This window comes from Trypanosoma equiperdum (genome assembly GCF_001457755.1).
Source record: "Trypanosoma equiperdum strain OVI genome assembly, contig: ctg_1561, whole genome shotgun sequence".
Lineage (NCBI taxonomy): Eukaryota > Euglenozoa > Kinetoplastea > Trypanosomatida > Trypanosomatidae > Trypanosoma > Trypanosoma equiperdum.
Window position 1 is genome coordinate 5,724 of NW_027123573.1, and position 487 is coordinate 6,210.

The 487-nt window shown below is 52.8% G+C and overlaps 1 pseudogene across 1 annotated transcript in view; it reads left to right on the plus strand.

Moving 5' to 3' along the window:
- The window catches only part of TEOVI_000544700:pseudogene, a 1,191-nt pseudogene that overhangs the window by 206 nt on the left and 498 nt on the right, over window positions 1-487 (plus strand). Inside the window, 3 exon segments of the mRNA in view lie at window positions 1-19; window positions 21-455; window positions 458-487. The exon segment at window positions 1-19 is cut by the window's left edge and continues 206 nt beyond it; the exon segment at window positions 458-487 is cut by the window's right edge and continues 498 nt beyond it. Coding sequence covers window positions 1-19; window positions 21-455; window positions 458-487 — 484 coding nt within the window.

Here is a 487-nt window from a genome sequence, read left to right on the forward strand (position 1 = left end):
CAAACACAGGAGCAATAGCGGCAGCGCAGCTATCAGGGAAAATGCTAGCGGTTGAAGAGCTCAGCAACACGCAAATAGAATCCACAAACTTTGTCACAGCAGCAAACACGTACAAGGACGGCACGAATCTTCAGGCGAAACCAAAACTGGCGCCGGCTCAACACGGCACCTGCAAGGCAAGCGCCACCGAACGCGAGGACCACAGCGGGGACCCAGAACCACCAACACCGGGCCAGAACAAAATAGTATTAATCGGAATAAAAACCAGAACAATGCCCGCCAAAGCGGCAAATGCAGAACTGACACTCTGCGGCAGCACTGCACACAGCAACAACGACCCCTACGACAGCAGCCACCAATGCACATTTGCTCAAGGCACAGTACTCGCTCTAAAGGGAGGCAAAATTTACGAGACGGCCAAAATAACCATTACACGCAAAGAAGGCGGAGGGGAAAACAAATACACAGAAAGCGCCGAGGCTACCGC